The 23911-nt window shown below is 37.1% G+C and overlaps 1 protein-coding gene across 2 annotated transcripts in view; it reads right to left on the bottom strand.

Annotated features, from left to right (window-relative positions):
* The window catches only part of Npas3 (neuronal PAS domain protein 3), an 883936-nt gene that overhangs the window by 745383 nt on the left and 114642 nt on the right, over positions 1 to 23911 (bottom strand). For both annotated transcript variants that reach the window (XM_013033452.1, XM_013033453.1), the window contains exon 2: positions 23202 to 23291. In XM_013033452.1, coding sequence (XP_012888906.1) covers positions 23202 to 23291 — 90 coding nt within the window. The remainder of the gene's footprint in view (positions 1 to 23201; positions 23292 to 23911) is intronic.

Raw genomic sequence — 23911 nt, forward strand, 5'->3', positions numbered from 1 at the left:
CTATTTGCATATTTGTCTCTTTTATTCACTACCAAATCCCTAGTAAGAAAGTGTCTAGTGCCCAGTAGGTACTTAATAAATGGCTTACCATCAATGTATTTCATATGGCCTCCTTTTAGCAGACATCCAAAGCCCTAGATACATTTCTAATGAAAGCAGAAAAACTTTTTTCATATAATAAAAACCTTCTACTCCAAAAAATACTTCTTGTAAAAGTTGAAGACATTTAAAAGAAAATTTTAATCATATATATTCAGTTGCAAATACTTTCTTGCAAGTAACACATTGCTTTGGATTAATCAGATAAAGATGAAAGTCAAGAATTTTGCCAACAGTGCTTTATGTTAACATTACTCAGTTATGCCTTTTAGCTCCATACATTGTATATGAAAGATATCTTATTAAAACAACTGTGGAAGGCAAGTCATGTCCTATCAGCTACACTCTGTGCCCTATGGGAACACAAATATCCCAAAGTCTATGTTAATATAATCTTGCTGTTCTGTGGAGCTAAGGCAAAAATCAGTTTTTCAGTGACATGTAAGCTTTCATATAAGTACCACATTATCTCTATGTCTTCCAGAAATGAGAGAAGGATTGCTACTCTAAGAATTACATAAAATCAATTTACAAAAGTAAATATTGGAGACAAATGCTATAAAATAACCTTGTAAATGATTCCAACCACCATTTATCAACTAACAGTGTCTCTTTTCTTCTTTATGGAATTAGTAACAGGACATCTATGGATGATAAGCTCAAGGGCTCCAGATGGCCATTCAATAGGAATCTCATTGTCTTCCAACATAGTCATAGTTGTCATGTCTTTTTTTGTAAAGGTCATCTAGAGAGGGGTTACAGTTACATAAGGTAATGAGTATATTTCTCTTCAAACAGTGCTACCCTTCCCTCATTTTCTATGGCTTTCCCTCCCCTCCCCTGACCGCCCCCCCCAAGTTGTAAAGTTCATCTGCAACAATGTTTAGTGAGTATCACTGTTGTGTCCCACTGTTTCTGATTCCCCTTCCCTTCCCCAAGTAGGATAAACTTACATACAAGACAAGGGGTACTAGAATCAGAAACAGTGACCAAGGGGAATAAACCAGAGGGAGAAATAACAAAAAACAAAAGATACAACTGCAAAGAGTACACTAAAAAATTCTTTGTTGTTTTTAATGTACTATGTGATTTTTTTTGTTTCCTTTGTATGTTCTTACCCCTGTTGTCACTGTAACTGATTTTGGTACCCTGCATCTTGTATATACATTTGTCTAATTTGGAGAGGAGAAGGAGAATAACAAAATGCTGAAACAAGGACACAGGATGACCCATTGTAACTATGATACCCACAAGACATGGAAATGAACTTTACAACTTCGGGGATGGTGTAAGGAATGAAAGAGGTGGGGGAAGGAGGGAGAGCGAGAACAATAAAAGAGGGAGCAACAATGCTTGACAAGAAATGTACTCATTGCCTTACTCATGTAGCTGTAACCCCTTTGTACAGCATCTTTACAATAAAATAAAAGAAAAGAGAAAGAGCCTTGGAGGGAGAGCAAATATTACATGTCCTGATGCAGTTTAAGAAAAAAGAAAAGGCCAGGCACCAGTGGCTTACATCTGTAATCCCTAGCCACTCGAAAGGCTGAAATTTGAGGAGCATGGTTCAAAGTCAGCCCAGGCAGCAAAGTCCATGAAACTCTTATCCCAATAAACCACCAGAAAACCTCAAGTGTCACTGTGGCTCAAGTGATGAGTGCCTAGAGTTGAAGAGCTCAGAGAAGTGCCCAGGCCCAGAGTTCAAGCCCCAAGACCAACCAAAAAAAAGGGGGGGGACAAAACAACAATAACAAAAAAAACTCATTTTCATATCATAGAGATCATTTAGATTAACATCACTTTATATGGTCATATGTACATAGCTATTGCATTATTGTGAACTCCTACTAGGACTATCCTAGGCATATATTGGTTATTGCAAATGAAGGAAACCATGGAGTGTCTGTTTCTTTGAGTCTGGCTTACTTCACTTAATAAGAATTTTTCCACCTGTAATTTTTCCAAGTCTCCATTTCCTTACAAATGGGCCAATGTCCCATGTCATATTCTTCACACATCTATATTTTTTTTATAAAAGGAACTTTTTTATGCAAAGATGTGAAGTCTCATTCCTTCCTATCAGGTTTTATCATTACAAATTGTCTGGTTACAAAAAGATAAAAACCTCATTTGGTGGTGGAGGGGAAGGGCTTGTTAAATAGAACTGAGAAAGAGGTTGTAATAGACAAAGGTATATTTTTATTTATCTTTAATTAATTGTGTTTCAAGTGTGGTGAATAATAATGATCAAAAATACAAATGTAATTTATATGTAAGAATTGTATGATAGCTTCAAAGGCTAAAGAAAAAAAATTAGCAGTACTTTAAACTCAGGGCCTCATGCTTACTAAGCTAGTAGTCTACCTTTGAGCCATACTTCCAGCCCCCTTTATGCTGAATATGTGGGAGAAGAAATCTAGTCTAACTTTTCTGTCCACGCTGGCCTCAACTTGAAATTTCCCAGATCTCAGCCTCCTGTGTAGTTAGAATTACAGACGAGAGTCACTGGTACCCAGGTGGCTAAAGAACTGAAAGGACAACATTACTATAGAAATAGATACCAAGTTACAAATGATTTTAAATCTATTTTTAATGAAATTCAGTCTCTGAGTCAACCAATTAATAATATATCAAACTAAAAACCTTAAGCAAAATACATACATATGGACTTTGAAAATAGTATTACTCAATGCTAAAGCTATTTATTAGCATTCATTATATCACTGTCTTAACTCAAAGACTGTTTTAGTGTTTCTGTTAACTAACAGAAGTGGCTATAAAATGTGTCCCAGCATCTATCAGATGACTTCCAAGTCAAAGACATCAAGACAAGTTTTACTATGGTTACTGGGTATCAGTTCTAAGAGGTGAGAAAAGAGGCAGTTGTGTGTAGGACAAGCCTTAGAAACAAAGGTCATAAAGAACTCTGTGTTAATAGACCACCAATGAAAAATCAATATATGAAGTCCCAATGAAACTGAAATGCTTTTAAATGATGTGAGATAAGTACATAAGAAATTTCTAATAATAGGTTTTCTTCCAGGGTACTCACACTCATGTTCTTACATGTCACCTACCTGCTGAAATGCATGCAAATACCCTACCCCTACCAAACCTGAAAACAAAAATAAGTGCAATAGCAGGAGCCTTATCCACCAAACTATGTTGTCAAGATTCCTACAAAAACTGAGTTAAACATGGACTCTAATGTCTCAATATTCAAAGTATGTTTATGACTTTAAGGATTTAAAAAGATGCTTACAATGGAACGTCTTGGAAGTGGGGCCTGTTTATTAAAGCAGAAAATAAAATGCAGTACCTCAATTACAAGTTCTAAGGAATGGTGATTAAAGAATTTTCCTTCATGGAATTGAATTAATAAGTATATATCCTGAAGTTCATAAACAGATCACAACAATCATATGAAAAAAAACTCCCCTCAATATGGTGGTTGTCAAAAAATAAATATTAATTGCACACAACTTAGTGCCATCATCCATACAGTTCTCATGTATTGACCTATTTTAAAAAGTGATAAGTCACTGCACTGTCACCCAGAATATGTGCCTACTAGATTTGATTGGTACATTAATATTCAGGCAGCACTTTTTTATCCTTTATTTTATTAATTTTTTTTATTGTGAAAATACCATACAGAGGGGTTACAATTACATGAGCAAGGTCATGAGTACATTTCTTATCAAGCATTATTGCCTCCTCCTTTGTTTCCCCTTCCCATCCCTGCCCTCTCAACGGTCCCCTCTCCCCCCTCCACCCCTGCAAAAGTTGTAAAGTTCTTTTTTCGACATAATGTCTTGTACATCTCATTGTTGAAATGGGTCCACTTGTATCCCTATTTAGCACTTACTAACAAACACAGAGCTAATATACTCCTATCTGATGATCACCAGTGAATGTATTTTTCCCATGTCAATATTTGTTGATGCATTGGCTTCTTATATTTAAGATATAAATGTTGGCCATATTTTATCAATCCATTTATGGAAACATTTTTAGCTGTCTACTAAAGTCCAAGAATATTCCTTGTCTCATAAGGTCTTCTTAGTGCTTTATCAATACATACAACTGTAAGAAGTGTTTTACTGTTGAAGAATGTAGGGAATCATAGAAACCCCCGGCAGCACACAGGACCTAGAATACTGACTCTCAAACTCAGCAGAATGCAAATCACTGCTATGGGTCAGATGACATAATCTCGCTACTCCACCCTGTGTTCACATATTAGGCCTTCAATAAATCTTGACATAGCCCAAGTTTGCACAGGTAGAAATTTTCTATAATCTTTTCACTTCACCATTCTCATACAGCCAGCCAACTCTCTCTCTCTCTCTCACTCTTTCTCTCTCTCAAGACAATTCCCATACATTCCATTTCCATTTTCTTTGATCTCAATGTTATTGAAACAAAGTAAAACATCAAATCCACATTCCTCTCTCCTACTTCAAGGAACCATCAGCTTTATCCCTTTCAACTCTTGTTTCCATTCCCCATGTGTCATGTCCAAACCTGGCTCACTCTCTCTCATCCTTCAAGAGTCAGCTTCAAACTCCATCTTCCTAAATGCTCCATAACTAAAGTAATTATGTTCTCTGGACTTGTAGAAAACTGTGAATTGTGTGCTATCCTTACAGTATTTCACATGCCAGACTTGTATCAAAAGCGCTTGTCGCCCGCCATCCTCTATCCCTAATTACAGCAGGACCATTTTAAAAATTGTTATGTATCTGAATTATCTCCCCACTCAAGTGAATATGAACCCCATGTTATAGGAACTCTAGATGTCCTATTCACCTAGCTTTTGTAGCAATCCCTCTATATCTATTCAATCAATAAATGCCATTATATGTGTTATTTTCCCTGCTAGCTTGCAATGTCCTTGAGATTGAAGTTACCTACCACTTCCTACAAAAAGATGGTTACTATTTCCTTGATAATAAATATTCATGCCTGAATGGAGTCAAATAACTTTTGAAACTTATCATATATTCCTCAACGTGTTCCATTTTCCTCATCAAAGCATTACCACACTGTTCAATGAATAAAATGGAATAGCAAAAGCCAGCAGTAGTATCACTATCATTTAAATAATGCTTGCCAAACTCATTTCATGCAGGAGTATAAATAAAACATTTATATTTTAAATTGTGTAAATCATTAGGAAGCTTTAAGACTGTATTTTTTCAAATGAATGAACTAATTCAAATATAGGTCACAAATAAGTCTACACAAAATGAACCAATGTTCCTGTCCCAGAAACAGAGAAGGATAAAGCACTGAATCCATCACCTATAATGTCAAGAAAACCAAAGGCTAAAAGTACTGGCTCTGCTAGACACCAGTCCCTGTGAGCATGTTCCCACACAACCTGCCAATTCCAGCCTGACCCACAACCTCCCCTGCTAGCTCAGTTCTAAACAAAAATTGATGTCAAATTATGTTCCATTTTGTGGTGTGGTAAAATATCCATTCAGGGTTAAGATGAATCTACCCAACACATGTTCACTTGGAACCTAATCCAAATTTGGTCCTGGGTCCACTAGGGAGAGCATCAATGTGGCAGCCCACATCACGCTCAGTGCATTTCTATTGTCAAGAAATTTTCAGCTTTGTTCAATTACATTTTCCATGCATCATATTTTTCATGTTCATATTATAGGCTTACCTAAATTTTAAAATATAATTTAGTGGTTGCTAATACTTCATTATGTGACTCATACTTGTCCTACTGAGATGTATTTGTAAATGAAACTTTAAATCTTTTTCAGGGGTAGACACATTTCCATTAGTAAGTCCAGAGTATTAACAGGAATGCTAATGTTTTCCATTGTTCATTTAGAAGCAAAAAAAATTTTTTTGTGGGTTATGGAGCTTGAACTCTGGGCCTGAGTGCTGTCCCTCAGCTCTTCAGCTCAAGGTGAGTGCTCTACCACTTAAGCCACAGTGCCACTTCCTGTTTTCTGGTGGGTTACTGGAGATAAGAGTCTCAAGGACTGTGCTGAAGGGGGCTGGCTTTGAACCGTGATTCTTAGATCTCAGCTTCTGAGTAGCTAGGATTACAGGTGTGAGCCACCAGCACCCAGCAAAAATATTTTTTAAAGATACAAATATACAACATCTTCAGATGAAAACATGTTATTTATAGCTCTAATTAGTATGGCTACTTTGTATCTTAAGTTTTATTGAAATAATTTTTAGAATAAAGCTATTTTTATTTGGGGATGTTATTTGTGACTAGACTATATGGGCTTAACATTGAAATTATACATAAATATAAGGATTTCATCCACCATATTGTATATAAATTTCACAATATTCATAGTTTGTTTATGCTAAATAGTAAATAACAAATATATTTACTCACCTTATTAGGCACATTAAAATTTTTGCAATGACATTTTACATGTCATAAAAATGCCTCCCTTTTTAACTTACCACTTTAGAAAGTATGAGGAAAATAGATTACTACTACTACTACTAAATACTTGTATTATATTAGTTATGTATCTTTTTCTGGATATTATTTACATACTTAAATAGAGTTGTAAGTCTCAAAGATTAGCTCAAAATCATTTTGAATTGCCTATTTAACCATCAACTTGAATCTCTACTGGAATGGTTTGCCTTTTTGAAACCACGTGTTGATCTAGAAATGTTTTTCTATTCAATCCAAGCTATGTCTGTATCAAGTTCAGTGAATATTCTTATATGGATGTTCAAGATATTAATTACTAATGATGATGCCAGAGCTGTTCCTAATGATTCTAAACCATTCATTTATCCTGAGGTTCAATGGCTAAGTCAAAGACAATACCAAATTAACTATAGGCCAACTACTTAGGTCAATGTGTCCTATGATGAAGTTGTGCTCAGTAGGTGGCACTGACCAAATCTAGGAAATAGAGGCTGAAATCAGTTCTTTCAAGCATATTCTTTTAAGACCAACAGTTCACTCTCAGTTTGTATTCCATATTAGAAAAAGAGTTATGAGCCTGGATATAAAGATGAGATTATCCACAGTATTATACACTACAAAACTTATCAGGCATGCTTTAATATATTTATTCCTAGAGACCACAAAGCTGCATTTGTACTTTACCATCTTAAATATTTGTGTATTCTTACTGTGCTAAATAAACTATCATCTGGCTTACTGGATGACTATCACTGGTCCAGCACTGCATGGACACAGGCCTAGATTGTAGCGAAAGAATGGCAAGCTCAGCTTTCCTATCTATAGCTTGATGCTCTGACCCATTCCATGTGCTCTGATCATGAGTGATGGAGCTATTCTGACTGCAGGTTACTTTCAAATAATGATCCATAAAAGTTAATCAAAAGGGTTTCCTTGTTCAATATTTACCTGTTACTCATTGACAGCCACCGTCTACACAGCCATCTAGAGATAGAATGGGATCAGGAATCTCAGCTCAGAAAAAAACCTGAATGCTTCACTGAAGTACCATGTATTATGAAAGCAGAATTAATCTGCTGTCCAAACCCCTCAGAAACCAAAGAGCCTGAAAGAGTCCCACAACAGCTGTGTGCTGCTCCTTCCTAGATTGGGAGACCAAGTAAGCTGCTGATAGTAAAAAGGATAAAAGCAACAACAGCCATATGAAAGAGAAAAAAAAGGAAGAAAAAGGGAGATATTAGGTATCAAAATATAAACATGGAAGGAAAAATAGTAATTTCCTGTATTGAGGCCAAAAAATAATATTCCCTCCTTGATGTGATCTCCTTGCTTTTATGTACTAGGCAAGTCATATCTATCCTGAAAATTATTTTTCTCATTTCAATACACATTCAGCATTTTAAGCTGAAAAAAAATAAGAAAACACAGATCTTTTTATGTATTAGTTATTTAAATGCCATTTGCCAGTCTGTCAATCAAATATACCCAGAAGGTGCTGACCAGTCTCAAGGCCACCTCTAAAGAGAATCAGGTTACCAGACTGTTCACACATGGCTCTCAGAGTTAGCTTTCAGCCATTAATAAGAGAGCAAGGTTTACAATGGAAATTCATTACTAAAATTTATTAAGCATTCATCGTTTTAAAACTTTTATTATAAAGGTGATATACAGTTAATTACACAAGTCAGGTATTGAGTACATTTCTTTTTGAACAGTATCATCTTGACAGGCTTGGAAATGGGTGGTTAAAAGTTGAGGTGTTGCTGGGTGACCGTGGCTCACGTCTGTAATCCTAACTACTCAAGAGGAAGAGATCTGAGGATCACGGTTCAAAGCCATTCCGGGCAGGAAAGTCCATGAGACTCTTATCTCCACTAAACCACTAGAAAACCAGAAGTGGGGCTGTGGCTCAAGTGGTAGGGTGCTCACCTTGAGCTGAAGAGCTGAGGGACAGCGCCCAAGCCCAGAGTTCAAGCCCCATGACAGCAAAAAAAGAAAAAGAAAAAAGTGAGAGGGGTCACTCCAAAAATAAGATTCTCTTAACTAATTTTTGCTGCTCAAAATGTATTTGGTTAGGAGTAGTAAACTTTATTTGAATACCTGGTATGTGCCAGTCTTTGTTTTGAGCAGTTTACATTTACTTTTTCATTCAGTGCCACAGTTAACTTTATGAGAGACTATCATTATCACACACAAGAAAAATGGGGAAAAGAAAGCTTTTGTAACATATTCAAGATCACCAGGCAAATAAAAAACGGACTATGTTTGAATACATCAGCCTCTCACTTGAGCCTGACCACTGGCAACTATACTGAAGAGCTCTAACTCTATCTAGCACCCAGATGTATAACAAGCCCTGACCTTCTACAAGTCCATTCTACAAAGTTTCTGAAGTGATTAAATAAATGTTTTCAAGGAACTCATTCTCTTATAAAGATTCTACACACATATACACACGCACACACACACACACACACACACAAATTTATGGTTTAATTTTTAAAAGTTTATTTCATGTCTTATTGCTAAATTTCTGAGTTTCTGAAAGGCATTTATTTATATATGTTAGATGAAGTGTTGCCATATATGAGATACAGTAAATACATTAGGATTTGATATTGGGTTCAATGCTGCCTTCACTCTCTCATCTAGGTTCTCCTCCTTTTCCAATTTATCAGGAAGTTTTTATGGCCTCTCTTTCAAGATATATGCAAACCCAAATTCTACTTACCAGCTCCACATCTACATTTATGGAATGAGCCACCTTGACTGGAGTAGGTACCTCAAACCAGCCCTCTGTTCCACCCTCATCCTAGGAATCATGTTCTCAGCTAACAGCCAGACCAGTTCCAAGAGGGAGTGGGAGCCCTGACTCCTCAATTCAAGTTCCCCACCTCCCCGAAAGCCTCATTTCAAGTGGACTAAAAGCCCAAGACAATGTCCTAGCTGTAATCTGCTCACAGTCACTGTCCCCCAGGATCATACACACACACACACACCACTGGGCCCCCGCCCAGGGCCTCTCTGTAATTGTGTACATGGAGGGCTCTTCAGATTCAGAAGCTTAATAGTGGTTATTTGTTGTACCTGGAATCTTTTCTTCCGGCTGTCTAAATGCCTTACTTTCTTAGAGTTTCTGCTCCAATGTTATCTTTTGAATGCACCTCACTTATTTGAAGCCACAAGTAACCCACATTCACTCCAACATTCTTAATGACTTGCTAACCCTTATCTGTTCCATGGCACTGATCAACACCTAATTTCCTTCATTTATATTTGCCTGTTTTCTATTCCCAACTATTTTTAATACTAATTTTGAGGACAACAATGGTGAGTCTTATTTCATGGATGTATCACCAAATACAGTCCCTTGTTAGAAAAGGTACCAATTAATATGAATAAGAGAAGACAGAAACTACAGAGGGTAAAACAAGTGTAGAGACTTTGGAAAAGGAAGCGAAGGTGAGGAGCCAGTGCATGCATTGTGGGTGTGTTTCATGGACAAGAGGAAAGAGTCTGCACTGAGAAATACCTTGGGATTGGGAGGCTGAAAGAGAGATTGGAGCACAATGAGTGGATTCGAACACTCAGCAAAGATGTATACACTATGCAGAGGAAATGTCGTCAATGTAGTCTAACAACTTAGCAAAAATAACATTTAATCAGGCAACTATGAGGTAGCTCAAAATGGATGACTTAAATCCCATAGAATGGTACATTGCTGGGGCTTGGGAATGTGGGTCAGTGGTAGAGTGATTGATTTGTCAGTACCACATAAACAGAAAAAGCCAGAAATGGTGCTGTGGCTCAAGTGGTAGAGTGCTAGTCTTGAGCAAAAGTAGCTCAGGGACAGTACCCTGGCCCTGAGTTCAAGCCCCAGGATTGACAAAAAAAGAAAGAAAAAGAATGGTACATTGCATGAAGTAGACCCAAGCAGTGACTTATCAAGATCAATCCAATCAATAAGGACAATAAGAAGGCTGAAACTGCGTAAGTATCATGATATGATATAAGCATGAAGCAATCACTTGAATTAGGAAAACAGGAAAAGAAAGTTATACACAGAATTTTTTTTTCAGTTGTGGGGCCTGAACTTTGGGCCTGAGTGCTGTCCCTCAGCTCTTCAGCTCAAGGCTAGCACTCTACCACTGGAGCCACAGTATCATGTCTGGCTTTTCCTGCTTTATGTGGTGCTGAGGAATTGTACCCATGCAAGGCAAACACTCTACCACTGAATCACCTTCCCAGCCCCAAATATCCATAGTATATTGGAGAAGCAGAATGAAATATGATTCTGAGTGAATGTACTTGACTAAAAAAAAAAATGAAAGGGAAGCAAAAGTACAAAGCAGGAGAGGAACTTCGTACCAAAGATGTTGTTTGGTTTTGTAGTGATAAGTATACTGCCTTTTAGAGAGCTCTGAATGAGAAAGAAGAAATGTCTTGATTTACAAACTAGCCATGTTGTACTGAAACTATAGCCCAAAGGTTTGTCTTCCCCGTGAAAAAATTTGGGAAGTCCCATGTTCATACTTGTTAATTTGTTGCTTGTTACATGTTAAAGTGGAACACAGTTAGAAATTTGTACAGTTTGAAGATAAAGCTATAGTTAAAGTAGATAAATAACTGAGATGTCTCTATTTCTGTACCAGAACTAAGTAAGGATCAGTGGAATTTCTACAAAATATGGAGTGAGTTCTGGCAGCCTCCAGGCTAGAATGTACAGATTTATACACACAGGACGTTTGCCATATGTTTGATATGTTCAATATGACAAACCCTCCTTCATTAAGGATTGGCTTGGAGTTCCTTAGGGGTCCTTCTATTTTGCTGATATAGATGCCAGGAGACTATCCTTGAATAGAGAATGGATGTGTTTCTGAGGTCAATTGTCATCCAGTCTAAAAGATCATATCAACTAGTTTAAATGCAACAAATAGCTAGATACATGTATCTTCTCCCCTGTAAATATTGTCATATGTAAATGTTGATCATGTTGTTAGCTTTGTGACCTAAGCAACTTGCCTAACTTCTCTTGAGTCTCTATATTCTTAAGGGCAAAATAAAAATAATATTACCACTTCAAATAGCATTTCCTGGATCAATTATAATAATGCTAAAGACAACAAAATACTGTATTTGAAACAGGTTGTACTCTTCTGCTTTCAGTCTCAGCTGTATTTTGCAGATAGAAAATCAGCAAACATAGATGTAGAAATGCTAAAGCTGAAAGATTACTTCAATGTTAAGAGTTAAAGCTTTGGTTGTCCCCAGAAGGATCAACTTATACTCCTAGTAGAAAGACCCTTGTATCAAAAAGTGTTGCTTTCAAATAGTAGAATAAAAACAGCTGTATTCAGCCTACCCTGTCTGCATCTAGGAGAATCACCTTCCTTCTAAAGACAACCTGTTTATACCACAGCAAATGTTTATGTTCTGCAAATCTCTTCTGAACAGAACCAATTAAACTACCCCTAGTACAAGTGAACCAAACTTGCCTCTAGATCCTTGTAAAAATACACTCTACTTAAAATCTGCTGGCCTATAATTTTAGTTTTCTACTCTTCTCTTCCCTGCGGCATTTCACAAGTACCATGATAAATTAAAGAAAAAAAAAACAACATTCTTTATTCCTACCAGCCTCCTATAAATTGTTACTAGCTCTGGGCAAGCAGCATTCAGAGAAAAAGGTAAACAATCTTGCTATTAGATGAATTTATTGATCATGAATTTTACAAGAGCTGAGGAACACCCCGGCTCTCCTCTCATCCCCACTGAATGCATCTCCAAACCTCCATTTATAGGAATGTAGTGACATGAACCCATCACTGCCATTCATATTAATCCAAGGCTTAGGACTTGAATTTCTCCAGGGAATGGTAGTCAGATAGCTCAGATAGCTTGCTTGCTTTTCTTTCTTTCCTCCTTCCTTCCTTCTCTTTCTTTCTTTCTTTGTTTCTTTCTTTTTCTTTTTTTTCTCTTTTTTTTTTTTTTGGTTTGGTGTTGGTCCTGTAGCTTGAACTCATCCGCTGTCCCTGAACTTTTGTTGTCAAGGCTAGTGCTCTACCACTTGAGCCACAGCTCCACTTACCGCTGTTTTAGTGCTTAATTGGAGGTAAGAGTCTCACTGATTTTCCTGCCTAGGCTGTATTCAAACTGTGATCCTCAGATCTCAGCAACCTGAGTAGCTAGGATTATAGGTCTGAGCCCCCAGTGCCCAATGAGAATTGTTGTTCCTTTTCTGCCCTTGCCAGTGGCCCTGTAGCCAGTTAGTTCCTGAAACTGAGCAGAGATTTCCCCTGCACGTACTATAAGGTATAGTCTGCATGATGAGACCCAGCTGGTCCTCAAGTACAAAGGAAAGACTTTCTGCCCAAAGGATCCATGCTAACTGCCTGTCACGCTTAGAACAGTTAGTGGAGGTCAGAGAGAAAGCAGAGCAGCAGCAGCAAAAAGGCTGTGTATCTCCCAGTTTCAAGGCCGAGGCACACAGTTACCTGTGATTCAGCATGAGCACAACTGGCAGGCAATAATCAGAGAACTGATGCTGTTGGAAAACTTACATTGGTGGAAAACTCAAGGAAAGTAGTAAGAAGTGCTAGTGAGAGAGAGAGTCCTTTCTTAATGGGGAACACAAAGAAGCAAGCAAAGAACGGGTCCCATGGATCCTTTACAAATGAGCTGATGGAGGGGAAGGTAAAAAAGGTTTTAAATAAGATATGGCACTTGCCGGAAGCCTGTGGCTCACTCCTGTAATCCTACTTAGGAGGCTGAGATCTGATGATCACGGTTCAAAGCCAGCCCAGACAGGAAAGCCCACCCGTGAGACTCTTATCTCCAAAACCATTAGAAAACCAGAAGTGGCTCTGTGGCTTAAGCGGTAGAGTGCTTGCCTTGAGCTAAAGAGCTGAGGGACAGTGCCCAGGCCAAGTTCAAGGCCCACGACCCCCCCCCCCTCAAAAAAAGATATGACACTGTCTACTTAGTCATATCAAACCCAAGCACCTGATTCCAAACACTTCTCACAAGATTTCAAGTTTGCCAGAGGAAAAACTCACCCAAGTATGTTTCCTTTGCATGTTTGTTAATGAGCCAAAATTCTCGAATCAACCATCTTTGCTTTGAGAACAAACTCTAGACATCTCCACATTGAGTTCAGTAAACAGAAATCTCTTTTTAAAGTAAACTTCTCTTTTTAGCCTAGAAAATGATGCAACAGATCTGCGTCTAAGACAGTAAGTTTGTAATGCAGTAAGAAAACTAACAAGTTACTTCCTGCACATGCGCATGTTCTGATCTCCAAAGTGAGTGTTTCTATAACACCCATAATCCTTCTCACCATTATCTTCATCCTCTAACTTGCAAATCAATCTCTCCAGACAAAAATGAATACTGAGATGGAAAGGAAAGACTTTTCTCCTGAAATAATCTTATCAATAACAAGTATATCACTAGGCTTTGAGAAATTTGAAGTCTTACAACAAAAACAGGTGATAAAAATCCAGAAAGTAAATACAAACTACAACAGGAGAAAAGTGTCATATCCTTTATCAGAAAGGAAATCTTGGCAGAGCATAGTTTCTATGACAAAGTTGGCCAGTTGTGACTGTGGCTACTATGGGTGGTATGAATACAAACAACATTGTCATGTCTTCCTTTGCTCATCTGAATTTTCCATACAGAACCAACACATATCAAAAAGAACTACTCTCAGGGAAGAGGAAAAACTGCCATGAGGTGACTAGTTTAGAAACCACTTCTTTACCAATCCAGCACTATAGCCTCATCAAAGCAAATTATAAGAATATCACTTTAACAAGAGTTGAATGCCCACCAGTGTGTGCTTTGTAAGCCCCGAGGTACCAAAATTCCTATGACATTTAATGAATAGGAAATCCTCCAAATCAAGAGAAAAAACACAAAGAATTAAATATTCTCAGCCAGGCATTCATGACTCATTCCCATAATTCTAGCTACTCAGCATGCTAAAGCCAGGAAGATTGAGGTCTGAAGCTAGCCAAGGCAGAAGTATGAGAAACTCTATCTCCAATTCACCAACAAAATGCCAAAATGACACAAATGGTAAAGTGCCAATTATGAGCGAGAAAAGTGAACCAGAAAGCAAAGCAAACACAAGTGACTGAATTCAAGCCCCCAAACTAGGGGGTGGGAAAAGTTCTATGAGCAAAGTTAATGTTTATCCTTTCACTGATGAATATTAGAAAAGGTCGGTTATTTACCTTCTAATTAAAAGGAGTAAATCCTAGTGCACTGCTTATAAATATTTTTAATATTACAAGTCATAATGCATTTTAAGTAAGTGGCCTTTTCATAATACTTTATGTATTTCATAAAGAAGATATTTTCATAAATTCTCTAAAATATGAAATTTTTGGAAACATAAAATTGTTTTAACAGAGATCTCTTCTGTTATTCTGATATTCACTAAAATTTAAATAGTCCTCTAATGGAACACTATACTTTTATTCTGTGAAAATGGAATTTCTCTCAAATGGTTTACCTGTGAAATAGGAATGAATAACACAGAGTACATTCCTTTTGAAACTTTAAGTTTAACATCTTCATAGTCACATGGAAATCTGAATGTTTCTTCTCTCCATTTTGAAAAATGTTGCACTGCTAGGTATAAGAGATTATAGCATTCACTTCATAGATACTTAGTATTCAAACACTTGTGTTTTTGAGGTTTGAACCTGAGGCTCTGAAGTCAGCCTGAAATCTAACACAAAGGTCATCAAACTTTTTCTGTAACTGGCCAGGCTGTAAATACTGGAGGTTTTGTGAGCCATATGGTTTCTGCTGCCACTACTCAATTGTGTCATGGTAGCAAAAGAAAAGGGTCATAGTCGATACACAAACGAATGTGTTCCCATAAAACTTTATTTACAAAAATGGGCAAGAGTATAAAAGCTATCTATATTTCACTATTGGACCAAAGTTTGGTCATGTTAATTCAAATTCCACCACATCCTTTTTTCTCTACCTTTGTGTTTGTTTCTTCAAAATGATTATCCATACATATATATGTGTATATGAATATCTATACATATATATATATATATATATGAAATAAGCCATTAGCCTACCATCTGATATACGGTAAAGGATTAGTAATGTTAGTAATTACTATCACCTTCATCATCCCTTTGAGTCTCAAAACAATCTAAAAGAGGTGTTTTGTTTTGTTTTTTATTTGTTTTTTGTTTTGGCTTTGTTCTCAGTGCTGGGGTTTGAACCAAAGCTCTGTGCATGCTAGGCAAGTAGCCTGTCACTAAGACCCATTCCTAATAAAGAGACAGTAACTTTTACTCCTATTTTAGAGGTGAGCAAGCAGAAGCTAGAAGAGTTAACTTACAACTAGGCTCAAGTGAATCACACCTATTATGCTCACAACTTAGGAGCCTGAGATCTACAGTATTGAAGTTCAAGGCAGCCCTGGTAGAAAAATTCGCTAGATTTCATGTCCAATTAGTCAGCAAAATGCAGGACTGGAGGTGTTGCTCAAGTGGTATAACACCAGTCTAACAGGTACAGAGGTACTGAGTAAAAAACATAGTACCACAAGAAAAAAAGTTTACTTAGCCACTGTCCCACATTTCATAGATAATTGTAGGGATGGTAGGGATAGAATCAAACCCAGACAGTTTACTTAGCCACTGTCCCACATTTCATAGATAATTGTAGGGATGGTAGGGATAGGCTTAACCACTTCTCGTAATTATTATTATTTTTTGCCAGTCTTGAGGCTTGAACTTAGGGCCTGGGCACTGTTCCTGAGCTGCTTTTGCTCAAGGTTAGCACTCTACCACTTGAACCACAGCACCATTTCTGGCTTTTTCCTGTTTATGTGTACTGAGGAATCACACCCAGGATTTCATGCATGCTAGGCAAACACGCTGCCACTAAGCCACATTCCCGCCCTCTAGCAATTATTAAATACTACTAAAATGATGTATAAGGATAACTTGCAATTTCAGAATACATCATTCTTTCAATCTCATGCATATACTAGCTCCAAAATTTACTCAATATACATTTATAACCATCACACAGATGAAGTTTTTTTAAGAGAACTTATCAACACCTTAGTTTATGCACAACGATAGGTTTTGTTGATTTGTAAAGTCTGAACACATTAGAAGCTGTCTCTGTAACCACCTGTTGGCAATTTTGAATACACAGGTCAACAGTCTACAGGAGACTCAGAGGAGCTCTGAGCCTCCCACATTGACCTTGGTTCTCTCTCTCATCAAGCTTCTAGGGAGGTCTCACATACCACAGGTGCACAACTAGCTCACTAGCCAATTATTATTTTTTTCATCTAGGTAGTCACTTTGCTCATAATGAAAATATACACTCTAGTGAAGCCAATTAATATTCTTTCATTCTAAATCATACTGCCTCACTACCTGGCATTTCTGTGGCTTGAATTATAAGTGGTTTATGAAGAGAAAAGACAGACTCCTGGCTCCTGAAAGCCAGGAGACGTATGAACTTAACAGGTCCTGAACTGGATTTTTTTATTGGCAGAGTTCTCTAGGATGTTTACAAATCAAAATTAACTTTGAATAGCACAATTTCATGTTTTTCCTTCCAAAGCATGTATAAGCTTCAAGACACAAAGGAGACAAAGCTGTGGGCCCATTCCTGCAGCAGGTAACCCTCCTCCACAGTGCTTCACCACAATTCCCATTCCTCTCTTACCATGTTCCTCCCTTCCCAGAAACTATTTTCAGATCTTACTGGGTAGCTGTCGATCTCCCTCTCCAGCCTTGCCTTTTCTCACCCTTTCCGACTCCCCTACTTCTGATTTATATTTGCTAGTTGTTTAATCAGAAATGCTGTCTTTTAGCTCAAACCATTACCTTAAGTAACACTCACCCAAACTCAAATAGCATTTTCACCATACTGACCTTGGCGCCAGAGACAGTATCAGCCATCAGCAAGAAAGCTGAGCAAATGAGAGGACCTGAGTTCAAGCCCAGTACTAGCTACTACTATTGAAAAATCAATAAATTGGTCAAGTTTTAATTGTCTGGATTAAGCCTTAAATAATATACATTGGTATGCAAGTTCACATTGGTGAAAATGGGAAAATTGAACACTGGTAGAAATAGAGTAAAAATCATTTGTATGATGCCAAGATTAACTAGGAGAAAACACTAGAAATCATGCTGGCGTGGGAAAGGCATGATAATGAAATTAGAATTCCTTTAGATATTGAAAGGCTTGAAATCCAATGTCTGTTTTTTTAACATGCAGATTTATTAAGGCTCTTTATGAAGTTCGTCATATATCTCTTTCTCAATCCTTTGTTATTCACTGTTCCAAACACAACTGAAATGAATTAATCTACATGAAGAGAAAAACAAATGATCATTTAATAGCAATCAATCAGGTTAAACAAACTGAGAGTTTCAGCCTCTCCTTGACCTTTTCCTTACCTTTAGCACAGGTGCCCAGCTACCCCCAGCAGCCCACCTGACATAGCAGTCCTCCCTAACTGGGATAAGACATGAGAGATATTAGCACTAGCCACAACACCGTTAATAATGATGAGACTCACCCCGACTTATTTTCCTCTTCTCTTCCCTGAACTTTTGTCAGTTCCTTCCCTTTTTGTACTCTGAGTCTTACTGTTCCCAGACTCATAATGGTTGGCCATGGCTGGGAGTCATGTTATACTGAATAGAACACCCACATTCTGGGTATGTTATCTCCTAGGGAATACTTCAATGCTTTCCAGCACCCAATAATTTCTCCAGGCTCTGTCACACCATCTAAAATTATCCTACTGGAGAAGACTCTGTTCTATTATTTTCTTGAACTCCTTCACTTGGAGTTGCTTATTAAAATGCAAATAGTCCAAGAAGAGTAATATCAGTTTATAACACCTGATCCTCATTGACAGGGACAGGTGATAGTGCCCTGTGGTGTTAGTCCTGGAAGCATGAACCTGGTATTTCACAGATGGACAGTAACTTTGTCTCAGAAAGAGGCAAAACAAAAAACTTATAACTTTACCAATGGCCTCTCTGGATAGAAAACACCTTCTCAAACAGGTTTACTCAATCCTAGTCTAAATCCAACATCAAAGGTGTCGTCACATCTGCTCAATGTTAGGAACGGATTGCCTCAAATCTTTTCTAAGTGAAATGACTGTTCTTAAAACCAGCTTTAAGGATACCCAACTTTTCCTCAAGGCCCTTCCTATCTATTACTCTTCCTCTCCTTCTTTTGTTTTCTAATACTGGGAAAAGAAACCAAGAACCTTGTGATGGTAGTCCACGCTGGCCCTGGAAAAATCTGAGATCACATGAGTATGCCACCACACTCAGGCCACGTATCCTTGACTGAAGTCAAGACAGTTGATATCTAAAGGACTCATGACTACAATACCATCTCATATCCATCAATATTTCCCAACTACCAAAATGTAGTCCTGCCTCTCTGTAAAAATAAAGTTCAAAGTTAAAGACATAGAGAGATTATCTTTCCTCCTTTATCAAAGCTTACTTATATTGCTTTTACTTTCACATTTAAAAATATAAAAGGAACATATGCACAATTATTATTAATTTGGTAAGAACTCTGGCATCTTCCAATCAACTCTTCCTAATTTATGAGTCACTAAAATACTGGTATTATAATCTAGGAAGAATCAGTTTTGAAAAGGAGAGGGAAATGAAAAAGAAAGAGGGGAATAGGACCAAAATGACTTAGTGCTTAGCAAAATGACTACTTAGTATAAAGCAATAAGGTCTCAAAAAGATTTGCAAAGTGATCAGGAGTTTTTAAAAGTTCATATCATTTTAAGCATGATAAATGTACCCCCAAAATGTGCTTAAATCCACCAATTGCAATGTGAAGTTTTAAACTGGTACAGCCACTAAAGATTGAATGTAAGAAATTAGGATGACTATTGTATATTATTTTATTGGCTATTGTATATTATTTTTTTAATCAGTCATGGGGCTTGAACTCACAGCCTGAGTGCTGTCCCTACGCTTTTTCACTCAAGGCTAGTGCTCTACTTTGAACCACAGTGTCACTGTGGTTTTTTTTTTCAGCAATGAATTATCAAATTTTCTTTATTTAATAAGTTTTTTATTGTGAAAATACTGTACAGAGGGGTTACAGTTACATGAGCAAGGTAATGAGTACATTTCTTATCAAGCATTGCAGGTTTTTTTTTCCTAGTGGTTAATTGGAGATAAGAGTATCACTGACTTTCCTGCCTGGTCTGGCTTTGAACCAGGATCCTCAGATCTCATCCTCCTGCGTAGCTAGGATAACATGTGTGAGCTGCCAGTGCCAGGCTTATTGTCATTATTTTTAAGAAATAAGTTAGCCTTTTAAAAATAATGGATCATAGATTTAGATTCCTGCTTGCATTAGATTTTTAATATTATTGAAACTGTCTAATCACCTTAATAATCCCCAATCTAAGTGGAATTTACATTTTAATAGCTATTTTAAATGTAACAATTCACAATTATAAACCTGTACAACTGAAGTTGGAAGGAATATGAGCAACAACATGCTGAGAAATGTTTGGCCTCCATCTGGAGAAGTATGAAAGAGGATACCTAATCTGTAGCATTTTCCAGTGTTGTCTCCAGTTTCAAGTTACTGATGGAGGTCATTGATCACCGAGAAAGAAGTAGAGACAAGGGACTCTCGTTCAAGGTGGCACCACTAATTATGAGAGACCAGACATTAGGGGCCCTTCATGCCAGAAGCTTTTCCATACAGCTAGCCATTTTCTTCTTTATAATCTCCTGTACATGAACAAGCCATGATGTTGGCCTCTGCATTATGTATACATCTATCTTCTTGACTGAAAATAGTGGCTGACATGTCTTTTGGATGTGGGATGCAGTAAGAAAACACATTCTACCTTGTGACCCACCTAGTGTGTACATATGTGTAGCTGCATGCATACAAACACAAGCAGAAAAAAAATAAAACAGAAGCCTTAACAAATAAAATGTAAACTAGGCACAATGTGTTCAAGCCTTCTACTTCAGTGATCTCCAACCACTAAAGTGGATTCAAATCCCCCCATCTGGTTGGCAACTAGAGTTTGAAAACTTTTCAGCAATACTCTATAAGCCCATTGAAGACAGGATTAAATATCATTTGTCTGTATTTATTTCTACATCTAGTAGGAAGTACTGAGCCTCCTGGAGATTAAGACATTTTCCCAAGATACAAATGCCTTTTAACAATCCTAGTGAACAAGCCACATGAATGATAATTCATACCACCAAATCAGTATATTCACAGCCTGACAGTAGAACTTACAGGAGAAAGCAACCCTATTACCAGAAATTGGCATCACTGATGAAAGTTGAACCCTTTAGTCACTTGGCGGCATGACCTACACTGCTTGCCTATGAAGACTGAATCTAAACAACCACCATTTCCTACATTTGATAACACGCTCAACAATATTGAAGTGACAGTCGTTTCTACAAAACATCTTCAGTCCTCTAAAGAGGAGTGCAATATAAATGATGCCTAATCTTAAACATGTAGAATGAATATTCTCTGCATATATTATACATTAACACCAGCTTTCTAATCGGAAACCAAAGCGTTGGAAAAAATACTCAGGAAAATAAAATCTGAATCCAGAGACTTTTCTCTTCAGTGTGCTTGCACACCACATGCATTCTTTTTTAGTAGGTGCGATTAAATGCACACTATAGTTTCAAGACAATTCGGATAAGCATCTTCACTAAAATACACAACAGCATTAATCATCTCAGTGACACTGCTCCAATTGAACATCTTGGGGATTTCCTCCCCTTCTTCATCATTTATTTGCCAATATTTCCTTGTTATGAATATCCCTCTAGTGACTTTCACGGCAGGCACAGCTGTGCTACCTACTGTGGCTACCTCTACTACAAATAACACAGATTTCTCAACCCAAAATTAAAAAAAAACAAATCAACAAGGGCTGAAGATTATTTCGTTGGTTAGAGAAGAAGCCTTACTACAGAAGAAACTCTTTGCGGCCCTTTCCTTGCCCCTCACTTTACATTGACAAATAGGAATCCTTAAGTAGATAGTAATTTCAGATGTGTGCAACTGACTTTATTACAAAAGAGCACTAGTTGACTGTTGGTTGCCATTAATAGTCAACAAACAACTGCTGCTTTCATATGCCTTTAAAGGGCCACCTTCCCATACAACAAAAGGCTTCTTTACAACAGCCATGAATCACACACACAGACACACAGAGACACACACATACAAACACAACAGTAACAAATTCCAGAAACCCAACTGCCTAAAGTCACAATAAATGAGTCAAGAAATTAATTTTTTAATAATCAAAACCAACTTTCATTGTAATGACACCCATGCTGATGAAAGGAAATGCATCATCTAAGCAACATAATCCATAAGTAAAGCCAGAGATGCATTCACAATAAATACACGATAGTACAGTTATCAACTGAACCATGCAAGGCACAGAACAGACTCAGCTTCTTCTAGGATCCAATTTTTGCTAGTTTCAGAGAGCAGCCTTCACAGTCACCAGCATTTCCTCATTGTTTTTAAAAATGGAAACCATGAAAGAATATGCTCTACAACCAGGTGGAGAAGTAAAATGAAAGAGTAACTCACCAGCTGTATTCAGAAAGGATATTTTTTTTTAAGGAAAAAAGGGCACTTAAAAAATGACATTCTACTGCAAAAGAAGAGTATGATGAGGAAAGCACACATTGTACATAAAGAATGAATAATGCCTTCAGTGGAATTATGTTTGTATTACTTTACACTTTCTACAGGGGAATTTAATTGACTAAATGTTAATGCTGCTTCACTCAATATTCCATAATTTCTCCGGATAGCATCAATCGCTTATTCTTTTTTGGGGGGAGATTCCAATTGGACTTTACAAAACAACAACAACAACAAAAAACTTTCCTCTTAGCAAAAACCATATAAATCAAGCTACAATATGTAAAAATGCAATTTCTTCCCTGCAGCGGTGTGTTTACTTCAATGATAATAACAATACCTCGTTACCAAAGTGCAGATTCTGTTAAGTAATGGACAAAGCAAATGGCAGCAAAGACAGAGGACTCAACTTCAATTTAACTGTCCTGTAAGGTACATAGTAATTAGCTGCAAAGCTCTGAAATCTTAGCTAGCATGTTAAGTCTGCTACATGACAGTATAATTTGACTTCTTAAAGGATTATGCAAATTACAACTCATCATTCCATTACAGGATTGAAAAAAAGTGACAGCTAATTTATACATAACACACCTTTCAAATCCCTAAGATGCGTAGCACCTGTGCAATGTATTTTCCTGAGATTTTTCTCGCATATAAGTACTTGTTTATTTCAATATAAAGAAGCTTACCTAAGAACTTTAATACAGCAATTTAAAAAAAAACTTTTAGACCATAATTTCAAAAGAATAACTTTTTTCTGTCTTAAGTTCAGAAGCAAGGTTTCTTTTTTTGTTTTTTGTTTTTTGTTTGTAAATTTTAAATTTGTTTGGCTTGTTTTGGTTTTTCTCCCCCACTAAATTCGATAAAAAGTAAAATTTCAATACAAGGATATTTTTGCATAGCACTGATGCACGAGCCAGAAGGAAGATTCACAAAGATTTCAACATACTTCTGGTAGGTAGATTCACAGTAGATTCCGTCATATCTGTAGATTTTCCTACATTCTGATTGGTTGGGCAGAGGATGCTGGGCAGTTATTCTGTAGAGGCATCAAAAACAGATAGACATGACTAGAGATTCTCTACAGTAAACCAGAATGCAGGATAACAAGTATGTGGAAATTTAATATATTTTGCTTTTTACACTTTTGAGCCCTACACACAATTTCAATGTGTACATACATTTTAGAACACTGCAGTCAGAGAAAAGCACCTTTTTCAGTTCTTCCAAACAAGTTTAGTTTTGATCTCAGAGTCATAAAAATGGAAGAAAAGAAAGGCAGGTCTAAAGCTTAACTCACTCTACAATCCTCATGATTATATTCTAAAGGAAATGTTAAAAATAAATGTCATTAGTGTTTTTGTTACAGAATTATCATTAATTCAATCATGCATTACACAGGTATGCAACTGTAAATTTGCTTTAAAAAAACAACCTTAGTCAAGTTAATCTATTTTTCAGCTTGATTCAATTTATATAGAGTTTGCATGCTACCAACTTCTAAAGGGATATACTACAGCTTATAGAACTAAACCCAATTAGGGATGAAAGCCCAAGCCAGGCCTTCGGGAGAGAGGGTTAGATGTTAACAGGCACCTGAGATGCGTTGATTACACTGGCTCCAGGTTTCTTGGCAGTTAAGGCAAAAGGGGGGAAAAA

Source organism: Dipodomys ordii, unplaced genomic scaffold (genome assembly GCF_000151885.1).
Source record: "Dipodomys ordii isolate 6190 unplaced genomic scaffold, Dord_2.0 Scaffold168, whole genome shotgun sequence".
Lineage (NCBI taxonomy): Eukaryota > Metazoa > Chordata > Mammalia > Rodentia > Heteromyidae > Dipodomys > Dipodomys ordii.